Source organism: Glandiceps talaboti, chromosome 13, assembly GCF_964340395.1.
Source record: "Glandiceps talaboti chromosome 13, keGlaTala1.1, whole genome shotgun sequence".
NCBI lineage: Eukaryota > Metazoa > Hemichordata > Enteropneusta > Spengelidae > Glandiceps > Glandiceps talaboti.
The window spans coordinates 14,530,017-14,530,460 of NC_135561.1; the positions used below are offsets into that span (position 1 = coordinate 14,530,017).

The window sequence follows — 444 nt, forward strand, 5'->3', positions numbered from 1 at the left end:
ACACAGAGGTACGCTCTGGGCGACGTCAACGAATGTTGACCCGAGTGTCAGGTCAGACCGGGATCGTAGTCAGGTGACTTAGGACTTTTGTATACACTTTCGGTACCTTTGTTGAGCAATCAGCATATATCTCTGAAAGGCTTATAAAACCATTACAACCAATGGAGTTATAACATCCAGTTAGACGTAGCAGATTAGTCCAGTAGCGTACGTGAAGTGAACAAATAGTCAAGGTCAGCAGCATAGTGTTTGGCAGATTGGCGAGGCGTTGGTCGACCTTCATCATAGTACATGACCTCTCTGTACTGTTATCAGTTCATTTGTCTTTGGACTAAACTATTTCGTTTTTGACCCCAGGCCCACAAAAATGTCTGCAACGGAGACAACACCACTGAACCAGCGGAGGCAGAGCAAGGTATGATAATGTACCCTTGGCATTGCGTG

At 45.7% G+C, this 444-nt stretch overlaps 1 protein-coding gene across 1 annotated transcript in view; it reads left to right on the forward strand.

Annotated features, from left to right (window-relative positions):
• Positions 1 to 367: 367 nt before the first annotated feature.
• Positions 368 to 444, forward strand: part of LOC144444307 (putative sodium-dependent transporter HI_0736) — a 13,736-nt gene continuing 13,659 nt past the window's right edge. Inside the window, exon 1 of the mRNA XM_078133721.1 lies at positions 368 to 415. Within this exon, the coding sequence (XP_077989847.1) occupies positions 368 to 415 (48 nt within the window). The remainder of the gene's footprint in view (positions 416 to 444) is intronic.